The sequence below is a fragment of the Cydia strobilella genome, chromosome 23 (assembly GCF_947568885.1).
Source record: "Cydia strobilella chromosome 23, ilCydStro3.1, whole genome shotgun sequence".
In the NCBI taxonomy this organism is placed as follows: Eukaryota; Metazoa; Arthropoda; class Insecta; order Lepidoptera; family Tortricidae; genus Cydia; species Cydia strobilella.
This window is the reverse complement of record NC_086063.1, coordinates 9,966,182-9,982,147: the sequence shown is the minus strand read 5'-3', so window position 1 is coordinate 9,982,147 and position 15,966 is coordinate 9,966,182. Positions and strand designations below refer to the sequence as shown.

Genomic DNA, 15,966 nt, shown 5'->3' with positions numbered 1-15,966 from the left:
AGGTCCTCTGTAAACAAACCGCCTTGATGCATCAATGTCATGTCATATTTTATTATCTCTGAAAACTTGTCAAAAACCTGTTAAAGGTACAGTATGTATAAGTTACTCTATGACACTATGGTTTACTGAAAAGGCTAGTGCTGCACTCTGGTGGCAGAACTTTGCAGTGATATCCCCTATTGTTACCATCGTGTACAATTAAATAATAATAATGATTACTACTCAACCAATTTTGGAAAACTCTAATTGTCGATGGGGTCCCTTTATTTGACATAATTATTGAAAGTCATAATGTAATGCTTGCCATATTATCATTAGTCATAATTCTGAACTCATTAACTTTTCAGGATTTTCCTCAGGTTATCATATAGATAGGTTAGGTTAGGTTTGTTTTATGACAATCCTGAACAGTTACGCGTTTCTGAGAAAAACCAAATTATGACTAATGCTAATATGACAATCATTACATTATGACTTTCAATAATTATGTCAAACAATAGAGACCCATTGTTGATACGTATACTAAGTATATTTTCAATGTTTTTCTGCGTACGTAGGTATATATGACCAGTCTATCTATCCCGTATAATCTACCAAAATAATCTTTGTAGCCTTTTATTTCATTAAAATACGACCTACTGCGCAGAATCGGGTGACATACTTATTTAAAGTGTTGCAAAACGTTATTTTTCAAACTATAGTTCCTGTTTTCATTGATGGATTCAGCCGATCGGTATATTGAATTGCAAAGTGAGTAGGCACCTGGAATACGTCAGTGGTAGAGACAGTGCGTTTTGAGGTTTTGACGCAAGTTTTTTCACTTTGTATTAGGACGGGGTAGAGGTATATAATTTATACGGGGTCCCCTTGTTTGACATAATTATTGAAAGTCATAATGTAATGATTGTCATATTATCATTAGCACAGATCATTAGTCATGTCACAATTCTGAAACCGTTAACTTTTCAGGATTTTCCTCAGGATATCCTATAGATAGGTTAGGTTAGGTTTGTTTTATGGCAATCCTGAAAAGTTACGCGTTTCTGAGAAAAAACAAATTTTGACTAACGAAAATGTGGACAAACAATATGTTATGACTTAAAACTATATGGGAAACAATAGAGATCCAATTTATACATATAAACGTAGCTGGGTATAGATAGTCTGTGCGGTAAGAGAAGAAATAATTAGCAGATGGCGCCAGCATAGCTTGCCCTGTCAAACCCTAGAATTGTGTCAAACTTTTGTTTTTTTTAATGCCCTGGATGCCAGCCTTTTAAGCCAAATCTCATAGAAACCGGGGCAAGCTATGATGGCGCCATCTCTGCAAACCTTGCAAACAATTTTTGCAAGGGAGGGGAACTTCAAATGTATACGTAACGTAAAAATAGCCATGTCAGAACAACGTCAGTCCATACATTGTGTATGACCATTGGCCGACTATTTTCGACAGCGGGGAAAGCCTGTTAATTGCTCCGTTTGGTTATATCCTACTAGGTTTTACCCGACCGATTTTTAACTTCTAAAAAGTCGAAATTCGTCGAAATCAGATTTTTGGTGTGTTTGTGAATGTTTGAAAGATTATGCTATTTAGATGGACCCCGTTATCGTCACGTCTGATGATCAAAGTCTAGATATTATATCGAGGGAAATCTTTAAATATTAGGCGCGTCATATAGTTATTTGGGCATTTATCAAAAGGAGGAGTGTATGTACGTATGTTTTTACCAGACTAGCTCGAAAATATCTCTTTTGACATGTCCCGGGATTTTTATTTAAGGTTTTTTCGCTTAGATCATCGTTTATGGACGTCAACTAAAATTAAAATGTATTTTGTGTCAACTAGCAAAAACAATTCTCGAAATTCTCTTATCAGTTCATTTTCACTGTATTTTGGAAAATATTTGGACACTCATACGGCCTTGGAAAAGCCTAAAAATAAAAAGAGACGCAACATACAACTACTCGTACTATTTTGTCAATTCGTAAGTCCCCAACCCGCATGAAGCTCGAAAGCTGCCCGTTATCAGTTAGATACGAGATAGCTTATCTACCCTACGTGAGTAGCTAAGTACAGTTGGGCGCGATATGTTAGTTAGTACAGTAACTGTCTGTGTGTCTGTTTCATTTGAAGAGGATAGAGGAGGATGGCTTCGTCAAACAAACGTATATAATAGTCCCCATTTTCCTTGGATATTGACATATCATCTGACAAAGTTTCAATGGGAAGGCAAACGTGATTGGGTGGCAGCACTAGCAGCTGACGTCCATGAGGGTTCATTACACATCGAAATCGACCTTAAGGGTCCCCGGCAAATTATAAATCATAAATTATTTAAGATTCAAGCAAGCAAGCAAGTTCCGCTCTCTTTTTAAAACTACATGTTGGATTGTAATGAAACTTTGCACATACAATGACATAAGGTGAGGTTTTCAGTCCGCGGCGCACTTGCAAGTTTAAAATTTCGGCGGCGGCGCCCTAACCTATTCGAAATAGCTAGGTAACATGGTGAGGTGGATTGCCTCACGGCGCCCTCTCTAGTCTACGTCGCCCCAGGGCGCCGCGGCGCACAGTTCGGGAACCCCTTTTTTTACGAGTGGGCGAATGCATTTGTTACGCACCGTCCCCCCGGCCGCGGGAAGGCCATTGATGGGGGGGGTGTGTGGGACTCGCCGCTCCTGTCCCCTCTCAACTGGCGAGAGTGGAGCGAGAACTTTGCCCTACCCACTAACCCACTCCGGCGTTTCACCCTCTTTGCCGTTTGCGAGAGCGCCATGGGATCGAGTACACTTCACTCCACCATGGCGCCCCCCAGCAGCCCCGGCTTGGCGCAGTTTGGGAACCCCTGTCATAGTCTATAAAGGGGTGAGGTTGATTGTGAATTATTGGATTTTTTATACATACCATAGATAAGGTTACCATGGCTAGAGTTCCATAGTTTTAATTCTATAGACTTTGTATGACGGTAATGGAATGAAAGGATCGAAAAAGGTATGGAAATTTTGGGAGAATTTTTTCACCGATTGCGATCGAAAAAGCTCGTGTTTCTGAGTAGAAATACACCCCAATGCAAATCATTCGAAATGCAATGCATTTGGGGAATGCATTCGAGGGAAGCCAGTACTGTCAACCTGGTTTAATTTGGCAGACATTCAGACGTACCTCTATGACTTCTATGAGTAACCACAGTTGAAATAACATAAAAATTCCTGATTTTGATTCTAAGTAGAAATAACATACAAAAAAATTAAAAATAACAGGCCAAGCGCGAGCCGGACTCGCGCACGAAGGGTTCCGTACCATTGCGCAAAAAAAATGCAAAATAAATCATGTTTGTTGTATGGGAACCCCACTTAAATCTTTATTTTATTCTGTTTTTAGTATTTGTTGTTATAGCGGCAACAGAAATACAGCATCCGTGAAAATTTCAACTGTCTATCACGGTTCATGAGATACAGCCTGGTGACAGACAGACATACTCCTAATACACCTATTCCTATACATAAGAAAAAAACACAAAAAAATCATGCTATAGATCATTCTTGCCTTACAATACAGATTGCGCCCGATTGTGGGTTAAATTAAAAGGGCCCAGATTATATTCCAAATGTACACAGTGGGCTTGAGTAACACGAGTGAGAACACGACAGACAGAGGACTTTGTCACTTTATCTTTAAAATATGACATCTAATTCAGTTTATAATTACATTGTATACTCATGGACAAATTTAACTTTTTTTTGTAAGCCTCTACATTTGTCCATGAGTGTAGTAGTGTGACTACTCAAAAAACATAAAACAAAATATTTGATAAAAATACATATTATTAGGGTTCCGTACCCAAAGGGTAAAAACAGGACCCTATTACTAAGACTCCGCTGTCCGTCTGTCCTTCTGTCCATCTGTCTGTCACCAGGCTGTATCTCATGAACCGTGATAGCTAGACAGTTGAAGTTTTCACAGATGATGTGTGTCTGTTGCCGCTATTACAACAAATACTAAAAAGAACGGAACCCTCGGTGAGCGACTCCGACTCGCACGTGTCCGGTTTTTTTTTGTACAATCGGGTCAATCGCGAAATTATACGTTGGTAAATAAAGGTAGCAAAATTAATTACGTCACACGTTTATGGGGAGGGGGGAATCACAAACTTTGTGACGTCACTGCAGCTGTAACCGAAAATGATTTTGTTTTTTTTATTTACTGTTAACAGTTAAATAACTAGTTTCTGCAAGTATAGTGTTTATGGGTGTATTTTTATTCCTAATCGGCTTCATGTTATATGTTCCTAACATTGCTTTTGTCAAAAAAAATATATTTTTTGATTAAATAATAAAAACTAATTGAAATTGTCAATTTTGTTAAAAAAAATTGTCAAATATGTGACGTCACACCAGGGAGGGGGGGAGGGGTTAGCCAAATGTGTCCAGGTGTGACAAGGAGGGGGGAAAAATCTTCAAATTCGTGTGATGTACCAATAGCAAAGTTAGGGTTCCCTACAATAGATAGTTTTCCCAACCCTGATTTTTAGAGCATTTAAAAATATATATTAACTTAGTGTGTCATATATAAAGCTGCCTAAATACCCTGTCTTCATTACTTCTCCTAAGTATAAAATAGCTAAACAAATTTCAACATTTCATTTAAAATGTATGTGATTTGACAGTCCATATCTCCACCATGCATAATGGAGCAATTTGAACAACTCACTGAGGTGTTAATCTAAACAATAAAAAATATGAAATATGTTTGCATAAACAATCTAATATAACCAATTTAAACCACTAATATACGCATTTTCTACATGCACATGGTTGTTAAAACTGTTATAAGAAGGATAAAAACATAATTATTGCATGACCTTCAATCTAATCAAGAGATATTGCCTGAAATATCTCTAACGAAAAACTAAACATAACCTAACCACCATCTGTCAAGTACATCTATATTATGTATATTTATACATCGAAAACTTACCTCGAGCTCCTGGTTGTGGCATTTCTCCTCAAGTTCCTTTACAGAAGTCTCGGTCGCAGCTGCATTACCCTCAGTATCCTGTCCAGGCACTTCAGATAACACCTCAGAAGCAAAGTTCGTAATCTGCCCTTTCAAACTGTTCAAACTCTGGTTTAAATTGAGCCACGACATATTTAATTTCTCTTACCGACGTCACATATCACTGAGAACGATTTTAAGTTAAGTTGTAAAGATTAAATCTGAGTAAACAGTATGAAAATTGCATTATTTTGCAACTGTGACAGGACTATGTCTAGTTGGCAAAACAAGTCGCGATTTGACGTTTCGTAATGCAATCATTCCTTTATGCGCATGACGTAACTCGTACTGAATTTATAACTCGAATATTCCGGCAATTTCAGTCATTTTTTATATCATTTACAAACAAACAAATATCTGGATAATATCTATTTAGGGGAGGGAAACAATACTCATTTTTAATTTCATGTGCTATATCGATGGTTTATTTATTATATTTTATTTATTTATCATATCACAACAGAAAAAGCTAGCGTTTCACCTAGTGCCTTAAACAAACTGACACTCGCCAACGCCGCGCCGGCGCAATATCAAGCTGCCGCCATTTTCTCCGCTTGACAGCAAAAAAGTGCAAAAAATTGTGTATTCATTACTTACTTACTTTAATGCTGTAAAGTTGCATCAAGCCCATCGTCGTTATAATTTGCTAGAAATTCTGATAAATATTAACATATATCATTGGATTTCCAATTTCTAGTGACAAACGTAAATTGATAAGTTAACCTAACCTGCTTTAAAATGGATCTGGACGAGCCAAATAAACTGTTGAATTCTGATTTATCCAGTGTAAATATTCTAAATTATCAGCTAGAAAAGCCTAAAGCTGATAATGACGGTGTCCCAACAAGTTATAGAGTGGAATTGACTACAAAGAGAGCCGTAGAACTTTTGCTCGCAGGAACGCTTAGGAACAAAGTTTGTCGCTATTGCTTAAGTGTGGCGTCTCCTCTTTCGGATTTGGACCAAATAATGCAGATTGCAGGCAAAGGAATGCTCTACAAAGTGACTATACGCGATATGGTCGCTTATTTCCACCCTTTTAAGGTTAGTTAACTTACATATGTGACCCAGTTTGCTAATGATTACTGTAATGAAGAGGCCATTGTATGCGCCGTGCATAGTTAATGTACGTTTCCTAATGTGTGCAGAAAATTTACAAGATTATACTGTTAGTTGTCTTTCATCTTCATCACAGTTGCCTTTTAACTAGACTGCCAAAAGCAGACTGTAATTTCTTGGCACTAACATGTTAGTATTGAAAAAACATTACTTTTACTTACATTTATTTAATCTAAGGACTACTCCATTTCAGACACTGAACGATCCTAACTTCCCGAGGAAAATCTGCAATAAATGCCTAAACCGCTGCATCAGTGCATATCTGTTTTCACAACAATGTGAACAGTCTGAGCGAGCTTTACGTAATTGCTTCGAAGACATGTACGCTAAACTAGAAAAGCTAGACCCTCTAGATAAAACTAAGAAAAGGGGTAGACAGAAGCTAAACCCAAATTATAATGTGTTACACACGGATCATGCAAAGGTGATAGATTATGCTGAACCAATCAGAAATATTGTAAATGTAAGATCTGTATCACTCAGTCATGAGCCGTATATGTCTGATTTAGAATGCCCTAAATGCTGGCAAATATTTACTAAGATAGAAAACTTGATCATTCATGAGAAAAGTCATCCAAGCAACATGTGGTTCAACTGCCGACTGTGTGGCAAGTCATTTGTGAAACGCCTGCAACTGAAACGGCACTTGAAATCGCATGTCGGCCCAGAAATAAAGCCTGAAGAAAAAGACAATTTCCAATGCGGGACTTGTGGTGCTGGCAGTGAGGACCTCAGTGCACATTTACAGCATATTGAGAAGCATAAATTTCAATCAGTTTTACAGCATTTAGTAGAGAAGAAGATGGATAAACTGTGTACTGTCTGTTTGGATAAAAAGCCGAAGCTTGTGGAATTGGATAAGATGATCCGGCTGCATGGTGGATATCCTGGGGTCACTGGTGACAAGAGCCTTTATAGCATTTTGGGTTCCACCTTGCCTGATGTGAGTATGACTTTTTTATTTTCAGATATTATTTTATGTCTCTCTCTCTCTTCTTCCTCGCGTTATCCTGGCATTTTTGCCACGGCTCATGGGAGCCTGGGGTCCGCTTTGACAACTAATCCCAAGAATTGACGTAGGCACTAGTTTTTACGAAAGCGACTGCCATCTGACCTTCCAACCCAGAGGGGAAACTAGGCCTTATTGGGATTAGTCCGGTTTCCTCATGATGTTTTGCTTCACCGAAAAGCAACTGGTAAATATAAAATGATATTTCGTACATAAGTTCCGAAAAACTCATTGGTGCGAGCCGGGGTTTGAAACCGCGACCTCCAGATTGAAAGTCGCACGCTCTTACCGCTAGGCCACCAGCGCTTAGATATTATTGAATGTTATGTATTTATTTGTAAAACACAAGAAGTAAGTGCAACACAACTAATTATCAAAATGTGGATAAATACAAAATTATTGACTTAAATAAGAAAGTTGTCATTAATGTTGTGTGTCCTTCAGTTTGCAAAGAGACCTTACAATACTGTTAGAAGTATTAGAACAAATTAAATTATTTACAGAAAATACTTTAATTTGTTGTTATTTTAAGTAGAAACACTACTATATAAATTATAAACTGAAATAAATGTCATATACTAAGAAAAAATGCCAAAGGCCTCCAGTGCCCCAGGCTGGAAACGAACCAGCGTCCTCTGCTATTGCGGCAGGTGCCTGTGCCATTCCAGCCTGGGGCACTGGAGGCCTTGGTCATTTTTTCTTAGTATATGACATTTATTTCAGTTTATGACCTTACAATAGTTGGCACATACACTTTGTGAAGTGAATTTACTCTGCTTTATCCAATAATTATAACATATTTGAGGCATGAAAGCATTATTTTAATTTATGATTACACATAACATAAGACAATGATCAGTGCACATTTTTAAATCAATAAATGGTATAAGAATATTAGTTAAGTGCTTCATGCCTGATGAAAATTAAGTGCCAATGTCAATTGTCTTCATTTTTTAGAGAAAATCATACAAATATCAAGAACTGTATGTTCCACATCATGCAAAGATAATGAAATTTGCTAAACTAACCAAAGATAAGGCACATAATGAAACTTTGGTTAAGTCTGGATGCAATACTAATCAAATAGTAATTTCAAATCCATTGATTATTTCTAATGACAAGTTTGACTGTGAGAAAATGTACCTATTCTTCTTTTCGGATCCCAGTGCTGACAACAATTTTGGCAAAGAAATTGCTGTAGATAAAAATAACTGGGGTGAATCTATTACTGGTTATGATAAGGATGAAGATCTATATGCCTCTCTAGAATCAAAGGGAGAAACATATAATGACGTTGAATTGTTACCAGAAGAAATAGGTAAAGACAATGAAAAAATACTCACAAACAATGATGCATTAAGCAACCAGAGTGATGTAATTGAAAGCACTGGCTTAAATCAGAGCAAAAACATTGCAAAGACCACAGGAAGTGAAACAGCGTGCAACATTTGTTGGATATTTAAAAAACCAACTTGTAAAATTTGTATTGATAAACAGAGCAATACAGAGGGTAAAACTACGGATGAAGAGATTAAGGAAGCGACTGATGACAGTAAAAACAAATGCAAATATTGTTGGATTTTCAAAACATCAGATAAGTGTGGTGTTTGCAAAAATCTTACTAATACAAGAAATACCACTAATGTCACCAAGGAAGAAGAAGAAACTAAAGATACTGAAGATACAAATCTTGACTTGCAAAGAAAAAGAAAATTAAACGAAAATGAAACTATATCTAAAAATAAGAAGTGGAATTGTCAAATATGCCTGACTTCTAATGTTGAAAAAAGATTTAAATGTATTTGTTGTGAATCTAACAGAAATAATCAGGATGACATGTTGAAAGTTAATCTAGATGGCCAACATGCCTTTAAGATATTCAAATCCGATGATGAGTTATGGAATCATAAAGAATTGGATCTTACCATCTTTAATACCTCTGAAGCAAATGAAAGTGACAGAAAAGCACAAGTGACACCTATGGATAATACAGTTAATACAATCGATTTTGAAATAGCACATTCAATTAATGAAGATACATTTAAAATATTTGACTTTGAGAATTTAACTTACAGAAAAAATATACAAGACCCCGAAGAAATGGACATAGCAGAAGATGATCCCCAAATTATAATTCCCAACCCTAATCCATTTTCGTTTAATATTACTCCACATTTCAGTAATATTGCTGCCCAAACAAGTGATACAACTCAAACAAGTAACATTTTTGCTCAGTTGAATAATTTAGAGCAAGCTAGCAATGTGTTCTCAGATTCAGAAGATGATCCCCAAATTATAATTCCCAATCCTAATCCACTTTCGTTTAATATTACTCCACATTTCAGTAATATTGCTGCCCAAACAAGTGATACAACTCAAACAAGTAACGTTTTTGCTCAGTTGAATAATTTAGAGCAAGCTAGCAATGTGTTCTCAGATTCTGAATTAAAATTTAATATGGGAACAGGACCTTCAAAAACTACTGGCCAAAGAAGAATTATGAGACCTATAAGAAGAATGGCCTATCATAAATAATTTTATGAAGCCAGCTTGTTTGGTTGAAAACCATGCTTGTAAATTTTGTAATATATAAATCTAGGTAGAGGAACCATTGATGTATCTCTCACATTTAGCTGATTTAGCATTGTTCAATTAGAAATATATTAACAAAATATCTCAGTATAACATATGTATTCACTTAATAAGCTGTTGGAAATGCCAAGGCATCAAATTTGCATGCTTAAGCCTGCTTACGTTTTCCTCAAATTTTATGTTAATTGAAATGTATTAGTAGATGCTAATTTATTTAAAAAAGCGGTTTATATGTATAGATGCCTTGTCATTATTTCTACTATTATATTTAATAAATAAGTAAAACTTATATTAATATTGCAATATCAACTTTATTGTTAAAATAATTAAGGTTATTGATGTTGCTATGGCACTAGGTTGATGTGTCTAAAATTGTCGTATAATGTATGTATGTAAACACTTTATTGTACATAAGACAGATTACAAACACAATAAAAGAACAAATATATATACAATGTACAAAGGCGGACTTATCCCTATAAGGGATCTCTTCCAGTCAACCTTTGAGCAATTGAGAATGAAACAATAAACAGATAATATTAATTAATTATCCTAATACTCTGATGTTTCGTTTCCATTTTGCATTCAACTACTGGATGACAAAACAGGTAATCATTTTGATTACCTACTAAGTCTACTATCATTAATAGTTCCAAAAATATGTTCGTAATTTAGACTATGCTGAATATAAAATGTATGCCAATGGTTAATTATATTTACTAGCTTTTAAATTATAATATTTGGCTTCATTTATAACTAGGAACTTCATTAGTATGTCTTAGCTGTTATGAAGCGTATGGATTTGCTACTTGCGTTTAGTGTAACCCGTTCGAATTAAAAAACCGCAAATCGATGTACAGGTTAGCCGTTTGGCACACGCATACTAGAGGTCAAAACAAAATTTTTGACCCGCAGTTCCTAAAAAAAAATCCCGGGAGAGTGGTAAAACATTAATTTTTTTGTATGGAAAAAAAAATTCCAAAACCTATCGTGTGTGGTATCGTACGAAAGGGCTTTTTGAGGCGATTCTAAAAATATATCCCATCATTACATTTCGGCCATTTTTTTTTAATTAAAACAAAAAGAATTTTCGAAACATACCAAGGTTGGGTTCCTCCAGATACGATATGGCTGATTTTTTTTTGTACAATATACCACAAATGATACGTGATATCCTCATATCCAACCCCAAGAAAGCAATTTTGAAAATAATATCATTAACAATTTTTTTTTTCAATTTTACAAATTGACACAGGTCTACTTCAATACCTATTTAACGAGACTTATGGAACTGTACTGCAGATACGGTACATATTAATCATAAAATGATACGTAATATCCATATACCCAACGGGAAACACCTCTTTAACCCTTTAACTGCGCTTTTTCATCAGTTGGTATAGTTTGTTTAGTTTTTGACACAAAATATCAAGGTTGTATCCTTCAGATACGATATACTTTATCGATTTTTTTTGTACAATATACCACAAATGATACGTAATATCTTATTATCTAACCCCAAGAAAGCAATTTTGAAAATAATTTCATTAAGATTTTTTTTTTAATTTTTCAATATTGTAATATTGAAAAGTTATATGCATGAAAAATATTAAAAAAAAAACTTTATAGGATTATTTTCAAAATTGCTGTCTTGGGGTTAGATATCAAGATATTACGTATTATTTATGGTATATTGTACAAATAAAAAGTACAAGCAGTAAGGTACACATATCGTATCTGAAGGATACAATCTTGATATTTCGTGTCAAAAACAAAACAAACTATACCAACTGATGAAAAGGCGCAGTTAAACGGTTAAAGAGGTATTTCCCGTTCGATAAATGGATATTACGTATCATTTTATGATTAATATGTACCGTATCTGCAGTACAGTTCCATAAGTCTCGTAAAATAGGTATTGAAGTAGAACTGTGTCAGTTTGTAAAATTGAAAAATTAAAAAAAAAATGTTAATGATATTATTTTTAAAATTGCTTTCTTGGGGTTGGATATAAGGATATTACGTATCATTTGTGGTATATTGTACAAAAAAAATCAGCCATTTCGTGTCTGGAGGAACCCAAACTTGATATGTTTCGAAAATTCTTTTTGTTTTAATATTAAAGAAATGGCCGAAATGTAATGATGTGATATATTTTTAGAATCGCCTCAAAAAGCCCTTTCGTATGATGCCAATGTTTTACCGCTCTCCCCCCCCCACCCCGGGAATTTTTTTTTAGGAACTGCGTGTCAAAAAAATTGTTTTGACCTCTAGTATGCGTGTGCCAAACGGCTAACCTGTACATCGATTTGCGGTTTTTCTTTGTAATTGGGGTCGAGCGGCTTCCGCTAGTTTTACTTTATCTCCTTTCCTTTTTTGTTACAGATGAATACTCCTACAAACTACACAGGAACAAAAATATGCGAACAGTGCCTTAACAATGCTATTACTTCCTATGTGTTTATAAACCACTCTATCTACACCAGAGACAGACTTAATACATGCATCTCTTCCATGCTAGATAGCCTAAAGAAAGTAGAGCAACAAGAAGGCAATTTATTCATAGAGATAGCTAAAGAATCTATTTTACCAATAAAAGAGCAAGATTACTTTGATGACAACCTCCTACTTGAAGACGATGAAGTAGATGAAACTAAATTAACAGTAGATGTACTTGAAGATGAATTCAGAAAACCTGATACTGACGAGAGTGAATCAGAGTCTGAGATTAAAGACTATATCAATGCTTTCATCAAAGAAGAGAGTCAAGATATAGATATATTCAAAGAACTTAAAGAGGAAAAGAATGTCGAAATAGACAATCCGGCTAAGAGAGTTACAAAGACATACACTAACAGAAAATTAGTAAATGGATATCAAGTCAAATATCCTTCAGATAATGAGGAATATACAGATGATGTCAGCGAATTTCTCACATTTAAAAAGAAAAAGAAACCTAATAAGCAGTATTATAAATACAAGTTGAAATGCCCAATATGCAGCAAGAGTTTCTTAACTGATTTCCATCTGCAAAGGCATATTTTAAAGCATGTTAATAAAAAGGTTAAATGTTATATTTGTAGCAGAGAGTTTAAATCGAAATTTTTCTTGTATGAGCATATTAGAATGGTCCATATTCTTCATAAGGCGAAAATTTTTTCGTGTAAAACCTGTGGCAGAACTTTTGAGAATGAAGACAAATTGAGAGCACATGAAAATTCTCATTTGTCGAAACAATGTCAGTTGTGTGACAAATTATTCGCCAGTCAAAGACATTTTGACAGTCACATGCAAAGACACGCTGTCAAACTTAATCTGGCAAAAAGTAGTACACAAATATGTAGTTTCTGCGAGAAAGATTATACAAATGATAATCAGCTCTCTCTACATGTGAATAAAGTGCACTTGCAAATCAAACCCTATTCGTGCGATATGTGTGAGAGGCAATTCTATACAGAGAGTAATTTGAGCAAGCATAAGAAGACTCATAATCTGAAATCTAAAGAGAAGTGTGAGTTATGTAAGAAGAAATTTAATACAAGGAAAGCTATGGTCATACATCTTAGAAAGCATACTGGAGAAATGCCGCACCGTTGCCCTCTTTGTGGTAAATCATTTTATTCTGAATTTAAAGCTAAAAATCATATGAGGAACTACCATGGAGGAACATTATATTGCAAATTGTGTAAAAGTGTGTTCACAAGCAAATATGATCTTAAGTCCCATGTTATTATGGTTCATAACAATGCGTTGTTATAGTATACATTTAGTATAGGTTTATTAGTATTTAGATAAGTATATGAGAGGACTGTTGGTTATTTTTATTGTGACAGAAGAACTTGTGTATTTAGAAAGAATAAAATATGGTAATGATTATACATATACAGATTATAGATCACACTATATATTTTTTCTGTGTAACTATTTAAACTATTACCATTTCATATACAAAATATATGTCAAAAATTTGTAGTTTTACCAATCAAATTGAAATTCCGAGGTATTATTTTTTGTTAATGGGCAGATCAACTTTTTTCGTCACAGGCTATGTCTCTTGGATCGCTTATTGAGATTTTAATCGTTTAAATGGTTTTTAAATAATTAAAAATTCTCAAAACAAGCATTTTTAGTTTTTAACATTTTTCTAATCATGTGTTACTGTTCTCCTTTCTGTTGGTACAAAATAACAAGAAATAGTTGGTCTGCCCTATATGTGTACAAGTGTATTACAGTAAGCTGCGTGCAGAGTTAAGTGACCCCCCTGCAAAAAAAAACTATACAGGGGGGTCACAACTTTGCAGCTTAGTGTACTTTGTATCTTTTTTCTTTGTGATAAATGAAAAAGAGACGTATTGAGACATAAAAACAATTTAATGCCTGGGCCAGGCCGCCTGGCCCAGGCATAAAACCCCTACGCCTACTACGCCTATTTTTTTATATGCATAATTATAGTTGGTCAAACCAAATTGGCAGTAAATAAGAACCAAAAAAGCTATACTCATCCTTTTATTTTGGGTGCTAGTACTAGTGTAAGACAAAGAATAAAGATAGTATGATTCTCTCTGTCTATGTTTGAAATGAGACAGTCATTTGACGAACTATATAATTGCATTTTCTTCGTGCAACCTGAATCAATACCTATACCATGTTGTATAGATAAAGTTTATTGTATTTCTTAGACTAACATACATTCAATAGATTATATTTATATAAGCTTAAGATTTTTTTTTGCAATAAATAAAAGGGCTCTACTATGAATAGTATTTATTTTAAGTATCCCATACAACATAAATAAACCCGAAATTTTAAACAATTAATCGGAATTTTCTTCAATATTTCCCTTGGGACTTTATATTTCCTTGTTTTTTAATCGACTTTAAAAAAAAGGTCATCAATTCGAACGCATTTTTTTTTGTATGTATGTTACCTCAGAACTGCATCACTCATAAGAAAAACTTAAAACTAAAAATGGAAAAATAAAATCAATCTTTAAAAAAAGTTAAACCGACTTCAAAAAGGTATCCCGTTTTATATGCGCTAGCAACTGAAACATTTGAAGTCGGTGCCAAGCCAAATTTTAAAAGCGTCAACACCCCGTCAAATCGAATGCCAACCCTGATGTACCTACGTAGTTTGATAAGAAGGGAAGAACCAGTAATGTAACTATTTGGCTTGGCACCGACTTAAAACGTTTCAGTTGCTAGCGCATATAAAACGGCATAATATTTTATTTTATGCTTTTTGAAGTCGGTTTAACATTTTTCTTTTTTTTTTTTCAAATACAAGTGCAGAACTAATTCCAAACTAGTATAGGAATTGTAGAACACAAGCGAAAGCCAGTGATTTGCAACGACACAACTGGGGAAGAAAAAAAGGGGCATTCTAGAAAAGAGGCAGGTACGTGAGTACGTGATAGACCGCGAGCCAGGCGCAAATTTCGTCAGTCATCGCCTCCCGGGCGAAAACTCGTATAGCGGTTAACGGCTATGTATGATGAACCCTCGTGAACGTCAGCTGCCGCTCCGTTGGTGGGTTAAGGAATGGCAGCAAATAAAGTCTATAAAAAATTTTTTGTCATCGCCTCCCGCTTGATACTTTGTCAGATGATAGTTTAGATGCTATTGTGAATAAACAACATGGCGGCATGTCGGCGACGTTTTTAGAGGCCATTATACAATTTTTTTTTTAAAGGCTTCCTCCCGAAATAGTATCTTTATAGTTTCAGTAGTTTGTGGTCCTTTACACCATGGCCCAGTGTAGGCCAGTCCAAGGGACGCATTTATGCGTTAGAGGGAGCAAGTGATATTGCTATCTCATTCCACCGCATAGCTGCGTCCCTAAAAGTCATAACACACCATCGCACCGCAGAGCGAGAAAGCGATATCTCTTTCTCGCTCTTACTTACGACCTTGGTGCAGCGCGATGGTGTGTTACGACTTTTAAGTCCGCTCCTGACTACGCGGCGTGAAGCCGCGAACGCGAGTGTGGAGTCGATTTCGCTGATTAGCGAACTAGACTCCTGACTCGCGTTCGCGGCTTCGCGCCTTTATACTGACCTACGCTGGCCATATTATACTACTCTTTGCGCTGGCCCCTGGGCCATGGCAAAGAGGATATCTATCTTGGGTCATGGTGATTGCATTATTTGCTGCAAACCACGACACGACACTTTATTTGACAAGGCAGTATG

The 15,966-nt window shown here is 35.5% G+C and overlaps 2 protein-coding genes across 3 annotated transcripts in view; one reads left to right on the top strand and one right to left on the bottom strand.

Annotated features, from left to right (window-relative positions):
* LOC134751862 (thyroid receptor-interacting protein 11-like) overlaps window positions 1-5,295 on the bottom strand; it is an 87,783-nt gene extending 82,488 nt beyond the window's left edge. Inside the window, exon 1 of the mRNA XM_063687378.1 lies at window positions 4,979-5,295. Coding sequence (XP_063543448.1) covers window positions 4,979-5,149 — 171 coding nt within the window. The 5' untranslated portion in view covers window positions 5,150-5,295. The remainder of the gene's footprint in view (window positions 1-4,978) is intronic.
* Window positions 5,296-5,565: 270 nt separating this feature from the next.
* LOC134751872 (zinc finger protein 271-like) lies at window positions 5,566-14,528 on the top strand. Of its 2 annotated transcripts, none has more exons than XM_063687397.1 (3): window positions 5,566-6,100; window positions 6,369-7,118; window positions 8,142-10,183. In XM_063687397.1, the coding sequence occupies exons 1-3, from the start codon at window positions 5,795-5,797 to the stop codon at window positions 9,717-9,719; spliced, it is 2,634 nt and encodes an 877-aa protein (XP_063543467.1). In that variant the 5' UTR covers window positions 5,566-5,794; the 3' UTR covers window positions 9,720-10,183. The 2 variants fall into 2 exon arrangements, with proteins under 2 accessions (XP_063543467.1, XP_063543468.1); XM_063687398.1 differs by lacking the exon at window positions 8,142-10,183 and adding an exon at window positions 12,162-14,528 and having other exon boundaries at window positions 5,600-6,100.
* Window positions 14,529-15,966: the final 1,438 nt, after the last annotated feature.